This window comes from Anomaloglossus baeobatrachus, chromosome 5, assembly GCF_048569485.1.
Source record: "Anomaloglossus baeobatrachus isolate aAnoBae1 chromosome 5, aAnoBae1.hap1, whole genome shotgun sequence".
In the NCBI taxonomy this organism is placed as follows: Eukaryota; Metazoa; Chordata; class Amphibia; order Anura; family Aromobatidae; genus Anomaloglossus; species Anomaloglossus baeobatrachus.
This window is the reverse complement of record NC_134357.1, coordinates 478427961-478443792: the sequence shown is the minus strand read 5'-3', so window position 1 is coordinate 478443792 and position 15832 is coordinate 478427961. Positions and strand designations below refer to the sequence as shown.

General features: G+C 45.3%; 1 protein-coding gene across 1 annotated transcript in view; it reads left to right on the top strand.

The window, feature by feature from the left end:
• The window catches only part of LOC142311866 (cholesterol transporter ABCA5-like), a 214307-nt gene that overhangs the window by 114203 nt on the left and 84272 nt on the right, over positions 1-15832 (top strand). Inside the window, exons 11-15 of the mRNA XM_075350671.1 lie at positions 6836-6894; positions 7336-7446; positions 10254-10429; positions 10711-10830; positions 15262-15400. Coding sequence (XP_075206786.1) covers positions 6836-6894; positions 7336-7446; positions 10254-10429; positions 10711-10830; positions 15262-15400 — 605 coding nt within the window. The remainder of the gene's footprint in view (positions 1-6835; positions 6895-7335; positions 7447-10253; positions 10430-10710; positions 10831-15261; positions 15401-15832) is intronic.

The window sequence follows — 15832 nt, the reverse complement described above, 5'->3', positions numbered from 1 at the left end:
ACAAGGCACCTTCAGGTATCTGGAAATTGCACCCATGAATGAATCAGACTTGTGCAAGTCCACAATTCTCTTCCAGAGATCTTGGCTGATTTCTTTTGACTTTCCCATGATGCTACACAAAGATGCAGTGTGTTTCAGGTGTGCATTACAATACATCCACAGGTGTGTCTCTAATTAACTCAGATGTTGACAATAAATAAATAAATAATCAGAAGCTTCCAAAGACATGACATCATCATATGGGCTGTCCCATATTGTTTAAAGGCATAGTTCTCTTAGGGCGGCTTTGCACGTTGCGACATTGCACGTGCGATGTCGATGGGGTCAAATCGAAAGTGACGCACATCCAGCGTCGCAGTCGATATCGCAACGTGTAAAACCTTTTTGATACGATGAACGAGTGCAAAAGCGTCGTTATCGTATCATCGCTGCAGCCTCCGACATTTCCATAATGCCGATGGTGCGACAGGTACGATGTTGTTCCTCGCTCCTGCAGCAGCACACATCGCTATGTATGAAGCCGCAGGAGAAAGGAACATCAGCTTACCTGCCTCCCGGCTGCAATGCATCTCCGCTTCAATTGGCCGCCTGCCGTGTGACGTCGCTGTGACGCCGCACGACCCGCCCCCCTAAGGAAGGAGGCGGGTCGCCGGCCAGAGGGACGTCGCACGGCAGGTATGTGCGTGTGAAGCTGCCGTAGTGATAATAATCGCTACGGCAGCTTTCACTAGATATCGCACATGCGACGGGGGCTGGACTATCGCTGCAGCATCGGTAACACATTGTTACCGATGTCGCAACGTGCAAAGCCCGCCTAAGTGTATATAAACTTTTTTGACTTTGCAGAAAGTAATACAAATGCCTTAAAACATTCTCTCTCTCACTATTCTGGCATTTGGCAAAAATAAATAATTTTAGTTTCTAATTAATTAACGGGAAAGGTTTATTCTGATTTCAGGTCAGATAGTGAGAAAAACAGGCAGATGTATCTTTATAGATAGTGTATATAAACTTCTGGTTTCAACTGTATGTGTTTCTATAGACAGTGAGAAGATGATAAATAATCACAGCAGGGGGTGTGCCAGACTTGGATAAATGCGCTGCTATGTCAGAGCAATGATAAGCTACTGGTGCTAAAACAAAATTGCAGGTTAATAACAACACACTTTTTGATAAGACACCCATCCCTAAATTCTTTGTGTTAACCCTTACAGCATGCTTTCTTCAGATTACATAACAAAAGCCTGCTGACAGATTCCCTTTAATACCTATACACTTATGAAGAATTTGCTGTCATTATTGACCCCAATCTCCTCCCTCTCATGTCCTGACTGCTCTGAAACATAATAATGAAACATTACTAAATGTCCTTTATGCAGCTGCACCTCCTACACAGAGAACAACTCAGCACAGATGGCGGCAGCTCTGGCAGAAGCTGCAAACATGTTTTCTCCAGCGGTGCTCCAGGTGTGCCGAACGTCTGTGGAGAAAATCAAATCTGGCCGAAGATTTCATCCATTATAAGTTTATGCTTAAAACATACAACCCTGCTCTTCACCTCTTCAAACAAGATTACTTCAACACCCTCATCACCTCACTATCCAAAAATCCTAAACAACTCTTTGACACTTTTCATTCCCTCCTCAGTCTAAGAGTTCAGGCCCCAACCACCAACCTCAGCGTCGCTGATCTGGCCAATTATTTTAAAAGAAAAAAGTAACCATATCCAACAGGAAATTTTCTCCCATTCTCCTAATATCACACATTCTCTTCCCTGCTGAATTTCATCCAGCTCATTTTCTGCCTTCGAACTGGTCACAGAAGAACTACCCATCTCCTTGCATCTTTTCGCCCTACTACCTGCACCAGTGACCCTATTCCCTCACATCTCCGTTAGTTTGTTTCCTTGGCTTTCATACCTCATCTAACTAAAATATTTAACCTCCCTATTTCATCTGGTATCTTTCCCTCCTCCTTCAAAGTCATCAGCATACACCCATTGCTATAAAAACCCCATCTCTTGACCAAAATGGCACTGCTAACTCCAGACCTGTCTCTAATCTCCCCTTAATCTCTAAACTTCTGGAATGCTTGGTCCAGTTCCATCTAATTGGCCATCTCTCGGATAATATTTTCTTGTTTTCTTGATACTTTACAATCCTGTTTCTGCTCCTTATCCTCTACTTAAACTGCCCTTACTAAATCCTCTAACACAGAGGTTTCAAACACACGGCCTGTGGGGCCACATGCGGCCCCTGAGGCTGCTTCTTGCGGCCCGCAGACACCTAGACCCCGTGACGATTGCAGCCCGGTACATACACGGGGCCGCCGCCATCAGCACTTTTTTTACGGTGAGTATAATTTGTGGCACCGCGCAGAGAAGCACGCCTTTACACAGCTTTACTAATGGCAGCTGCCGCCAGCCAATCAGAGGCCAGCCGCTAACGTGGGTGTATTCTGATTGGCCAGCACAGCTGTCATTAGTAAAGCTGTGAGGAGAGCAGCAGTGCCGCAAATCGTTCCCCAGTAGGAATGCGCTGATGGCACGGCCCCGTGTATGTACCGGGCCGCAATCATCATGGGCTCCAGGCGCCTGCGGCTGCAAGAAGCAGGCAAGGAGGACAATGAAGGAACAAATCTTAACGGGTTTTTATTACAGGATGGCACTTTACTACTAGGGGACAATATGGGTACATTACTACCAGGGGGCAATATGGGCACATTACTACCAGGGGCCAATATGGGCACATTACTACCAGGGGGCAATATGGGCACATTACTACCAGGGGGCAATATGGGCACAATACTACCAGGGGGCAATATGGGCACATTACTACAAGGGGACAATATGGGTACATTACCACATAGGATAATATGGGCACATTACTACATGGGACAATATGAGCACATTACTACATGGGACAATATGGGCACATTACTACAAGGGAACAATATGGGCACATTACTTGAAGGGGACAATATGGGCACATTACTACAGGGGACAATATGGCACATTACTACAGGATGGGGACATTACTACAAGGGCACAATATGGGCACATTACCACATGGGACAATATGGGCACATTACTACAATGGGACAATATGGGCACATTACTACAGGGAACAATATGGGCACATTACTGCAGGATGGGGACATTAGTAAAAGATGAGGGCTTACAAGAAGAAGATAAAATGTAAAAAAATCAAAATAAAGAATGGTTTTTTTTTAAATATATTAAAAAAGTATTTTTAATATATAAAATGAAATAAAAAAAGTGCACATTTATTATAACAAACTGGCAAAAAATGTGATCCAAGTGTATAGAAAAAAAAATGCGATCACTCAAAATGTCACTGGGTTCAGCAAAGAATGCGGGCCCCCAAATAATTGTTTTTTTCTATGTGCGGCCCTTATACTCAGCCGAGTTTGAGACCCCTGCTCTAAGAGCTAAATGTAATGCCCACTACTCCCTGCTGATTCTACTGGATCTTTCTGGAGCATTTGACACAATGGATCACCAGCTGCTCCTCACTGTGCTCCGCTATATCGGGCTCAAGGACACTGTTCTCTCCTTGTTCTCTTCCTACCTCACTGACTGTTTCCTCACTGTATCTTTTGCCGGTCCTCTTCACCTTACTGTCAGGGTTTCTTAGGGTTCAGTCCTTTCCTCTCTATTCATCAACCCTATTGGACAAACCATCAGTTGATTCGGTTTTCAATACCATCTGTTTTTAGATGTCACTTAATTGTACAAATCGTCTCCTAACATCACTCCTGCATTTCTGCAAAATACCAGTGACATCTGCCACTGTCTCTAACATCATGTCCTCCTTCTATCTAAAACTGAATCTGTCAAAAGCTGAACTTCTCATGTTTCCTCCCGCTACTAACCTTCCTAAACCCAATATTGCATTTTCCATTTGTGGTTCTACCTTTACTCCCCAGCAGCATACCAACTGTCTTGAGGTTATATTCGACTCGGATCTCTCCTTCCCTCCCTACATCCAATCATTTGCTTCCTCATGTCACCTGGACATCAAAAATATCTCTAGAATTCAATGTCGTCTTATCGTTGACTTTGCAAAAACTCTTAAGGTGGCTTTACACGCCACGAGATCGCTAAAGCGATCTCGTTGGGGTCACAGAATTTGTGACGCACATCCGGCCGCTTTAGCAATGTCGTTGTGAGTGACACCTATGAGCGATTCTGAATCGCCGCAAAAACGTTCAAAATCGCTCATCGGTGACATGCCCCCCTCTTCCCAATTATCGTTGCTGCTGCAGTACCAATGTTGTTTGTCATTCCTGCGGCAGCACACATCGCTATGTGTGACGCCGCTGGAACGACAAACATCTCCTTACCTCCGTCCACCGGAAAAGGAGGAAGGAAGGAGGTGGGCGGCATGTTCTGGCCGCTCATTTCCTCCCCTCCTTTTCTATTGGGCGGCAATTCAGTGACGCTGCTATGACGTCGCTGTGATGCTGAACGAACCGCCCCCTCAGAAAGGAGGCGGTTCGCCGGTCACAGCGGCGTCGCAGAGCAGGTATGTGCGTGTGACGCTGCCGTAGCGATAATGTTTGCTACGGCAGTGATCACCACATATCATGCCACCGACGGGTGCGGGTGCTATCGCACGTGACATAGCTAGCCGATGCTAGCGATGTCGCGGCGTGTAAAGCCCGCTTTACTGTCTCTCTTATTCATTCTCATCTGGACTATGGCAACTCTCTACTAATTGGTCTTCTTCATCTATACTCTCCCCTCTCCAATCCAATACAGAATTCAGGAGCATATTCCTCTAGAACCGCTATACTGATGCCTCCACCCTGTGCCAGGCATTCCACTGGTTGCCAATCTGCTAAAGAGTCCAATGAAAACTTATCACTCTCACCCACAAAGATCTCCAAAGTTCTGCACTGACCTACATCTCGGTATACCATCCTCTGTTCTGCTAATGACCTAAGACTGACATCCTCAATAATCCGAACATCCCACTCCCAACTCCACGACTTCTCACAAGCTGCACCAATTCTATGGAATGCACTACCCAGGACAATTCAAACACCGTATTTTTTGGATTATAAGAAAACTTTGCCTCCCAAAAATTTGGGAGGAAAATGAGGGGTGCATCTTATAATCTGAATGAAGCTTACTGGGAGGTGGTGGAGAGGGGTAGCAGGAGGCAGGGTTAGCGTCTGCGCCTGGAGTCGGCGCATGCACAGATGGCTCAAGATCTCATCTGCGCACGCGCTGCCTCCAGCCCATTGATCTCTCTGTATCGGACTTAAGGAAAATGGCATCCGGACGGGTGCGGGTGCTATCGCACGCGACATAGCTAGCCGATGCTAGCGATGTCGCGGCGTGTAAAGCCCGCTTTACTGTCTCTCTTATTCATTCTCATCTGGACTATGGCAACTCTCTACTAATTGGTCTTCTTCATCTATACTCTCCCCTCTCCAATCCAATACAGAATTCAGGAGCATATTCCTCTAGAACCGCTATACTGATGCCTCCACCCTGTGCCAGGCATTCCACTGGTTGCCAATCTGCTAAAGAGTCCAATGAAAACTTATCACTCTCACCCACAAAGATCTCCAAAGTTCTGCACTGACCTACATCTCGGTATACCATCCTCTGTTCTGCTAATGACCTAAGACTGACATCCTCAATAATCCGAACATCCCACTCCCAACTCCACGACTTCTCACAAGCTGCACCAATTCTATGGAATGCACTACCCAGGACAATTCAAACACCGTATTTTTTGGATTATAAGAAAACTTTGCCTCCCAAAAATTTGGGAGGAAAATGAGGGGTGCATCTTATAATCTGAATGAAGCTTACTGGGAGGTGGTGGAGAGGGGTAGCAGGAGGCAGGGTTAGCGTCTGCGCCTGGAGTCGGCGCATGCACAGATGGCTCAAGATCTCATCTGCGCACGCGCTGCCTCCAGCCCATTGATCTCTCTGCATCGGACTTAAGGAAAATGGCATCCGGAGGCAGCGTGCGCGCAGATAAGTTCTCAGTCTATCATAGAGCCAATAGCTCAATTTGCGCATGCGCCAACTCCAAGTGCCATTTCTTTAAAGCCCACACTGCCGACATCTTCACAGAAAACAGCCAGCCTCAGTGCCCACAGCCTTGGTGCCCACAGCCTCAGCCTGGATATTGCCTACCTCACAGCGCCCACAGCAACCAGCGAGCATCTGGGACACCCGCCGCACTGCCTGCAGCATCCATCACCCTGGTCCACCACTGCCCTTGCCTCCTGTGACCTTGCTCCACCACCACTGCTGCCCCCTTCCCCCCCTCCTTCCCGGTAAGACACCACTGGATTGGAAGACGGACCCCCTTTTTTAACTTTTTTATCTCTAAATTTGGGGTGCATCTTTATAATCTGGTGCATCTTATAAACCGAAAAAATACGGTAATTCCCAATTCCCCCCAGTTTTAAGCATGCCCTAAAAATGCATTTCTTAAGACTGGCTTATGGCCTCATATTATTTATCTAACTATTGCTGTTTTGCCCTTAAAACATTTTCCTCCAAATCTGGTCCCTTGTATCATCTGTTAACACTTCCTCCATGCACTTAATCTGCACTCCATTCACTGTATCTGCACTTGTACAAATAATCTCCTGCAGCGTAATGTGGTGAAGGTACATACTTTTCTCCACCATATAGTCTATGTACATACATGGGGAAAATAAAATCTGTACAAAACAGAAAGGTCTCAATTTTTCGACTTTCACTAAAGAAAACTTTGGCAAAGTTTGCCGAACTTTCAATGAAGAGTTAAAGTTAAAAACCTAAAACAATGTATTTTTTTTCCAGGATACATAAAGTTAAGAAGACATTCATCGACTCTGATAAAAAGGTTGAGGCTTTGAGAGGTGAGTTCATGCCATGTAATATTAATTTTTTGTGTTCCTGTGAAGATTTCGCAAGTCAAAAGTTTAGGCTTTCCAGATGTTTTTGTCTGGTTTGTCATTGGCAACATTTCAAAAAATCACTGAATTTGTTGCACTTCATTTCCCCCTGGAGTGATTCTACTGTATGTACGCCAGATAGTTTGGAACAAATTTTGCAAAAAGTCTAAAAAAAAAATACTGTTTTTTTCTTTCTGGATCATTTCTGGCCATTTTTAAGTATTTGATGCCTATAAAGTCAATAAATGCCACGAGACACTTTGTACAAGACAAAAAAGAGAGGCAAATGGTGATTCACGGCCAATTAGTTCAGTCAGCTATGGATTTGTGCAGGGAAATTGCTAGAGTAGAAGAGGCTTTAAATATTAGTCAGTCAATTAACTTTTCTTTTTCCCCCCCTCACAGGTCTAAACTTAAATATATATGAAGGGCAAATTACAGCTTTGCTTGGACACAGCGGGGCAGGAAAGACGACACTTCTTAATGTTTTATGTGGGATCTGCCCAGCAACCGGCGGTAAGATGTCATTGTAGCGTCACAAGACTTTATGTAAATTGTCTCGTCAGTGAGGAATTAGACGAACTCTGCTGCCACCTATTGGAAGTAGCAATCCTCATAGTCAAAAGTGACCTTTTGACGACCCTTTTCATATAGCTAAGGATTTATACCAGATCAGATCCTCAGTTTGCAGACATGCTGTTTTGGGATGGTTGTCCCTCATCAGTGCAAAGTATGAGATCTGATCTGGTTTTATGAGAAGCTAAGACGGGGTCTAAAGGGGAAGCTATTCTCCCTGTGGAGACTGATACACTATTCCAGCATATGAGTGGTGAGGAGACTTTAAGCCACAATGCTCCCGAAATACCATGTCTGAAAACTGAGATTCTGCTCTGGCATAAATCCTAAGTCATATAATAAGGCTCGTTAAAGGGTCACTTTTGACTTTTAGGATTGCTATCTCCAACAGGTGTCCCTAGAATTTGTTTACTTCCTCACTTGAGAGACAGTTTGCATATTTCCCAGAGGAGCATTGTGGCTTAAAGTCTCCTCACCGCTGGCATGCTGGAATGGTGTGTCAGTCTCTGTAAGGAAAATAGCTTCCCCTTTAGGCCTAAGACACACGGCATGAAAATCGGATCGAGTGGAATGCGATAAAACATCGCATTCCACTCGGATCAATATTAACCTATGTCCCAGCATCCATGAGCGATTATTTTCTCAGCCCCAAGAAAGCCCGAACTGAGAAAACAATCACAGCATGCTGCCACTGTAATGCGAGACTCTTTCTCTCGCACCCATTCAAGTCTATGGGGCGAGAGAAAGATCGCACTGCACTCGCAGTACACCGGTATACCGTGAGTGCAGTGCGAGAATGTCAATAGCCAGCTACGGAGGAGAGAGGGAGATAAATCCTTCTCTCTCCTCCTCAGCACCGGCCCTCCCCTCCGCCCTCCCCTCCCCTCCGCAGTTCCGGCCCGCCCCTGAGGTCTGATTGGACGATCGGACCTCAGTCGTAGGGACACTCGCATGACTCTCGGCTCCTGCTGTGCTGCCGAGTGTCATGCGAGGATTGCACTAGTGCCTCATGTGGCCCCGGCCTTAGACCAAGACTTTGTGTGAGATCCTATGTGTATAACATAGACGGCGGACTATATTTAACCACTTCATGACCAGGCATTTTTAATTTTCGCACTTCCGTCTTTTTCCTTCCCTTCTTCTCAGGATCCATAACTTTTCTCCAATGACATAGTTAATATGAGGGCGTGGTTTTTTTTATTTGATAGAAGACACAGCTTTGAATGACGCCATTCACTTTACTGAAAAGTGGGGGAAAAAAATCCAAATAGTGAAAAAAAAACTAAATTTCGCCATTGATTTTTTTTTTTGTTTGGTTCTTACAATGTTAATTTTGGGATAAAAAATGACCAGGTAAAATGATTCTCCAGGTCAGGGCGATTACGGCAATACCAAAGTTGTAGTTATTTTTATGTTAAAAGAAGTTCAAAAATTTGTTTTGTTCGTGTCAACATTTTCCAAGACCCATTTTTAATTTTTTTTCCCATTTATACAGCTTTGTGAGGGCTTGTTTGTTGAGATTAGTATACATACAATGTTTTGATCACATTTTTAAGAGCGGTGCATTGACCGAAAAACACAACTTGCATTTCAGTAATTATTTTTTTTTTGTTACAGATTTTATCATACAGGTTAATTTATTTAACATTTTAAAAGATCGGAAATTTTACAAATGTGGCGATATCAAAAAATGTTTATATTTTTACTTAAGGAAAGGGAGTGATTAGAACTTGATATATTTTTTTACTTAGGAGACTTGAACCTGAGGCTGCGATCATTTGATCTCATCTCCCATGAAGCGCAGTCTGTGGTGCCGCTCATGGGAATACAAAGCCATCTCTGAATATGGCCCTTTACCATGCCTTCAGCTGCCATTGCAACATGACGTGATTGCATGATTGGAGATTGATCGTGGCATTTAAGTGGTTGGACAACAGTGAGTGGAGTTAGCTAGTACCTGCTTTGAGCAAAGATAGTTTTGCTTTGGAGCCTATTTCATAACCCTCAACTGAGAAAGTATGCACTCGGTTAAAGGGTGTGTAGACCTTTGCAAACATTTTTATTACTTCAAATCTTTGCACAAAAAAAGTCTAAAGGGGGCTTTACACGCTGCGACATCGCTAATGCGGAGTCGTTGGGGTCACGGAATTGGTGACGCACATCCGGCCGCATTAGCGATGCCGTTGCGTGTGACACCGATAAGCGATTTTGCATCGTTGCAAAAACGTGCAAAATCGCTAATCGGCGACATGGGGGTCCATTCTTAAAAATCGTTACTGCAGCAGTAACAAAGTTGTTCCTCGTCCCTGCGGCAGCACACATCGCTGCGTGTGACGCCGCAGGCACGAGGAAGCTCTCCTTACCTGCCTCCCGGCCGCTATGCAGAGGGAAGGAGGTGGGCGGGATGTTACGTCCCGCTCATCTCCGCCCCTCCGCTGCTATTGGGCGGCGGTTCAGTGACGCTTCAGTGACGTCGCTGTGACGCCGCACGGACCGCCCCCTTAGAAAGGAGGCGGTTCGCCGGTCACAGCGACGTCGCCGGACAGGTAAGTATGTGTGACGGCTCTGGGCGATGTTGTGCGGCACGGGCAGCGATATGCCCGTGTCGCGCAACAGATGGGGGCGGGTACCCACACTAGCAATATCGGGACCGATATTGCAGTGTGTAAAGTAGCCTTAACTCAAAAATACCCGATCTCTTGTGAACAGATCCTATGCAGATGTCATTACTTTGGATTTCTCCCCAGGTTCAGTCTTTGTATATAACTATGATATATCCGATGTGGAGCACCTGAAAGAGATAAAGAAGAGAATCGGCTTCTGCCCACAGTTTGATGTGAAGTTCGACCCTTTAACAGTAAAAGAAAATCTGAAAGTATTTGCCATAATAAAGGGCATCCCAGTCAAACAAGTGAATCAAGAGGTAACATTGGGTATCCACACCCCAGCTTCATGACCCTAAATATGAAACACCTCCCTGCACACGTGATGCTCCCTCCTCACCACCACCCCTCCGCTTTTGACAAAGGTCCATAACCACCTTAGCTCCCATTGCATGCTGGGAGTTGTAGTTACACAACAGCTTTAGTGCCAACATCCTCTGCATCAGTGACTATAATGGGGGCTACTGGGGCGGATTCATTATCTGTTATGTAATTCATATGTTTATACAAAATGTTTTAACAAAAAAAATTTGTACACCAGGTTCAAAAAATGATCTCCGAACTGCACATAAAAAACATTGAAAATGTGGAGGCCAGTAAACTAAGCGGAGGACAGAAGAGGAAATTGTCACTGGGGATCGCCCTGCTGGGGGACCCGCAGGTAAGGCTTATATGGGCAGATCTCCTCCCGCAATGAGCGACGATATAACGATATATCGACGATATAACAAGTCGATCCGCACTCACTGAAGACCCTTTTTATACCAGTACATTTAAACTTGCTTATTAGCCCTTACTGCAGGTATACTGTCTGGGAGCCATACACTGGTTGCTCAAGATGTTCTACCCCCAACATCTTATCTTTTAGGCCGCTTGAAGGATTTTAGACAAACTACAAGCTCTTTTATCAGCTGATCGATGCCTTAAGGGTTTAATTAAGACAGGTGTTGAATTTACAGACGAGCACGACTATCTCTACATAGATAACCTTCCCTGCGTAACCCAGGTGTCACAAATCGGGGTGTTGGGGCTCCTCGTTTGTCTTCTGGAGCTGTTCCTCCCTGTACCCGAGGTCGCTCGGCCTGATCTCCTGAGCCCCGGATGGTGACCAGGACGTTTTGGAATTCTGACACTAAGTTTCAAAAAGAGCCTACTGAGCATGTGCGGGATTCCAATGGGTCTTTTGACACTATCTGAGCATGTCAGTGATGTAGCACTTTCCTATTGGCCACAGTGACATCATCGGTGATGTGGCACATCCCCATTGGCCGCCGTGACATCATCGGTGATGTGGCACATTCCTATTGGCCGGTGACGTTATCAGTGATGTGGCACGTTCTTATTGGCCACCATGACATCATCAGTGATGTGTAGGGCTCTCATTGGCCAAAGGGGCTGGCTACACGTGGTTCCTCTATCTTGTGGGCGGTACAGAGGTGATAAATAGCCCTGACGCCCACATGGAGGTGCGCACTCGTCTTTGTGCATTAAGGAGGACACAGCTATCTTAGGTAGGGATACGCGGCGAGGTCCAACCGGACTGATTGAGGGTCAGGAGGTAGGTTAGCGTGAGGCGTCGCGGTCACATCTAGACCGAGTTAGGGTCAGAAGCCGGCTATGCAGTGTTCCATAGATATCAGGGTTGTGCCGCTAAGGGACCGGTGATTAACTGGCTACACACTAATACATCCCGATATAGGAGCAGTACCCTACACGCTCACTCCTGCAAATACCCAGTAACTCACCCAGGGTAGTGTTCTGCAGGCTTATCCCTATCCATACTGTGTATGCAACATATATTAACTTCTGTGAAGTCACAGGAGAGCATTGCGCCATATCTGGTCCTGTGAGTTAACAGGGTCCTGTCCTTTATATATTATTTTCTGCTTCGGGTCCTGTGAGTTAACAGGTTCCCGCTATATTATGCTACAGCTTCTGTGTGGCCTAGAACACAGAGACTGTACACGCAGGTTCTGAGTACTTATTATACCTGCGTTGACACCTGTGTGACCTGTAACACAGGCGTATATTATTACCTGGGGCTTTATTGAATATCAGTAGAGCCTTATTCTATCAGCCACAGTTGATCACCACTGCACGGTGGACCCTGAGCACTATCGGTTTACTCTCATCTTTTACCATATCAGTAGGTCCATCCGTAACACCAGGTTGTTGCACTTCTTCAGATGCGCTCATTTACAAGTTGCAGATTCTAATTGGCAGTGTAGCCCCTACTGTCCTATTCCTTGTCCACTCATCAACTGATCCCAATCCCTCCCGGGTTCACTTTACTATAACTTAACTCCAGGCTGAGTGGGCAGCATAATGCCACACTCTTCACAAACACACAGAATACATCGAGGAAAATGATCAATCAGAACATAAATACAGTGAGTATGAGTCCTGGTGGGAAAGTGAAGCCTCACACATCAAAGGGCCAATCTATCTTGTAAGGAGGTTAGCAGAATGGTCATTAGTCATTTTCAACCCTCTTACCATCAATCTAACCCAACAGCAAATTTTGAGTCAAATGATTGGGCATGTTGGATTTCACTATGCCTGATCCTTTGGATCTGATGGGAGATAAACCACCACCAGAAGTGAAGTCGGCAAGCACTGTCAGCCATATTATGGTAGAGTTTTAATAAATAAGTCTCTTATTTGGCTGACAGGCTAATGTTTTATGGAGAACAAGTAGAATAGGGTTTATGGCACACTTAGAATGCTCAAGAAGGGTTCAAACCCGTCATTAAATGCAGAAAAAATGTGGCACACCAAAATGAATATAAGGACTTTATTATACAGACATTCAAAACAATCCATAAAATGTGTAACGTTTCGACCGCTATATTTGGGTCTGCAACAGACACTGAAATTAGACAAATATAGAAAAAGAAAACAAATAAATTGTTTATGGAGAACACAATGCACCTCTATTTTTCATTTTCTCTGAAGTAGCCCTAAAACTTTCTCCCAGGTCCCCCCACAGATTATGCCTGATGCCTGAAAATAAAGAGAGATTATTCAGGACAGACCTTCGTAAATTTGGGAAAGGGGTAGTGTCACAGGGTCCTTCTCAGATATCACACAATCAACAGAGCAGGAGATGTGTGAACAATCCAAAGAACCTTTTGTTATGGGGGCTGGTAGCTTGAAGCTAAGTATAATAGCTTCAATCACAACCCGGGGTCCGGAGATGGTATACTGCTGCTAGTAGTCCGTAGGACAAGGCGGACTAACAGCTTATCGGTAAAAGAAAACATAAACCCAATAGGCTGTGTTGACAGCACACAGTAGTGTAAAGTGGGTCGTAATAACCTGTGTTCACGTCACAGACGTTATGCAAATTAAATGAAGATAGTCGCCGTGACCAATGTTAGACTCACAACTCAAAGCCCTTAAAACTTAAAACCCCATGCACCTATCCACACTCAGAACCCACGCCTATCCAGCAACTCTGAAGTGGCAGTGGAGTGTAACACGCCTACCCCGCATGCACACAAAAAATGTCCTTGAACACACTGTGATTACAACAGGCCGAAGAGATCCTCTCACAGCATCGGGTCAAGAGATGTACGGTACCTGCCTAAGTGACGTAAGGCGTGGAGTAGCTCTCACAGACCCAGGTCATAGCAATGGCGTCCAGCCAGACATCCACACACATGAGATAATAGCATTTGATAAGTGTACACACATATGCGCCAGTGGGAGCCTTAAGTAAAGTTAGCTCCACCCCAAACGATCCCAGCACCGCCCCAAATGAGGACGTCTGTAGTCATCAGACGACCATTCCTGAAAATCATAGTTATCAGGGCAGGCATCCGGAGGCAAATCAGAAAACGACACCTCAGCGGGGCATCTGACTTAAGAGAGCCAATCAGGACCTGCCATGTCACGGAGATGCTCAGTAATGTCCTTTCTGGACTTAGCCTCAGACAGAGTAGAAACTGCTCTCACATGGTCAATGAGCAGATTTCCACACTTAAGCCGGCGTTGCACGCTACGATTTATCGGGCGATATGTCGTCAGGGTCGCGGATTCCGTGACGCACATCCGGCATCGTTCGCGACGTCGTTGCGTGTGAAACCTACGAGCGACTCTGAATGATCGCAAATATGATGAAAATCGTGGATTGTTGACACGTCGTTCATTTTTAAAAAATTGCTTTTGGGGATGCATCCGACATATTTATCCGTTTGACACCCTGCCAACGACGAACAACATTCAAACGACCACCTGGGTCAAACAATTTATCGATCGCTCATGCGTCATTTTTGAGATTGTTACGTGTGACAGAAAATAAATGACCTATGAGCGATCTCATCAAATCGTAAATACGATCTGGGCGTGTCACGTCGCTCATGAGATCGCCCGATATATCGTCCCGTGTAACGGGGCCTTTAGTCTCTGGCTGGTCACAAACAAATTGAGCAGGCTCTGAGGAGGCATCTCTGGACTTAGCACCCTACACTGGTGATACAGCCTATGCCTGTGCCGTGGGATGTTTTTGGGAATTAATCTCTGGCAATGGTAATTCAGGCCACGCATGCTCAGTAGCCAAAATTCCACACTTAGACGTGGAGGCAAGTGCAGCAAGCTGAACTACCTGTGACACTGCCAGGATCCTAGGCCCAGGTGGATTAGAAACTGCAGCAGACTGTTTCCGGCATCTGCGGTGCCGGTTTGTAACACCTTTAGTCCATGCAATCCAGAACGTCCATAAAATAATCCACCACACCGAGGGTAAAATAGTCCAGTAATGTGATAAATGTCCAAGTCTCTCTGGAGTGCCGACCGTAGCCCCAGCTTCACCTACAGAGGATAAATTGACCTGCTTGTCTCCTGTCCTCAGATAGACAGAATAATCTCCCAGGTAAGCAGAGAAGTTGGGTGGATTCCAGGACCACCTCCCCCAGACTTAGGGACAGAAGCACTGCTGGGGATGATTAACCTGCAGACAGGGCAATGTACACACAAGGCAATACTCCCAACATCTTAACATACACAACCCACCATTTCCCAACATCACAATCAGTATTTACATTGTTAAAGGTGCAAGGATTGATTAGGAATTTATTATCATTTATTACAGATTTTGCTCTTGGATGAGCCCACCGCAGGATTGGACCCGTGTTCTCGCCACTACATTTGGGCACTCTTGAAAGAACAGAAAGCTAATCGGGTGACCATGTTCAGTACCCAGTTTATGGATGAGGCAGATATACTTGCTGGTAAGCAAATTCAGTCCTTTATAAGGATCTGTTTCTTGTTATAAATATTTTAAAAAAATTTACTGTTATAACTCCCACTGTTCTCTTGAATCCGGCATTCTTTTTATTTCTTTCTGCGCCTCTCCGTTCCTGAGATACGGCCTCCTCTGCCCTGTATGTAAATCCAGTCTGATGTGCCAAATGGGTGTGCTCATAAACGGTTGTCTATGAGTGACCACGCCCACTTAGCTAACAAGACTAGATTTATATATAGGAAAGAAGAAGCCACATTTCTGGAATTGAGAGGAGCAGGAACAAAAGAAAAACAATGCCGGATTCAGAACAGCGGCATTTACACCAGGTAAAACATGTATTTATTTATAAGTCACAGGTCCTTACTAAAAGGGGATTTTTCCACTGTCACTTTATTTAGAGGCTATAGATTGTCTAAAA